The sequence below is a fragment of the Eimeria mitis genome, genomic scaffold (assembly GCF_000499745.2).
Source record: "Eimeria mitis Houghton genomic scaffold, Emh_scaff1905, whole genome shotgun sequence".
NCBI lineage: Eukaryota > Apicomplexa > Conoidasida > Eucoccidiorida > Eimeriidae > Eimeria > Eimeria mitis.
Genome location: NW_013570228.1, coordinates 1 through 340, shown reverse-complemented (window position 1 = coordinate 340; position 340 = coordinate 1). Strand labels below are relative to the sequence as shown.

Below are 340 nucleotides of genomic sequence, written 5' to 3'. Positions count from 1 at the left end.
TTTATTTATTCCTTTTATAGTTGCTGCTGTTGTTGTTTCACTCGTATCGTCCCTGCTGCTGCTGCTGCTGTAAACGGCGACGGCCATCGATCTCCATCAGCAGCAGCAAACACGGAGACAACAGAAAATAAATAAATTTATAAATTTATGAATTTATAAATAAATGAGAGAAGAAGAGAGAAAAAAAAAAAAAGAAAAAAAGAGATGCTGCGGTGACCTGGGGTGTATGTACACTTCTTTCTACGGAAAAAATAAAGAGCAGCAAACACTGCAGCAGCAGCAGCAGCAGCAGCAGCAGCAGCTGATGCAGCGCTGGGGAGGGGCTAGGAAAGGAGGAAAA

At 42.4% G+C, this 340-nt stretch overlaps 1 protein-coding gene across 1 annotated transcript in view; it reads right to left on the bottom strand.

Moving 5' to 3' along the window:
• EMH_0045630 (uncharacterized protein) overlaps nt 1–87 on the bottom strand; it is a gene marked incomplete at both ends in the record, with an annotated part of 955 nt that extends 868 nt beyond the window's left edge. Inside the window, one exon of the mRNA XM_013496086.1 lies at nt 42–87. Within this exon, the coding sequence (XP_013351540.1) occupies nt 42–87 (46 nt within the window). The remainder of the gene's footprint in view (nt 1–41) is intronic.
• Nucleotides 88–340: the final 253 nt, after the last annotated feature.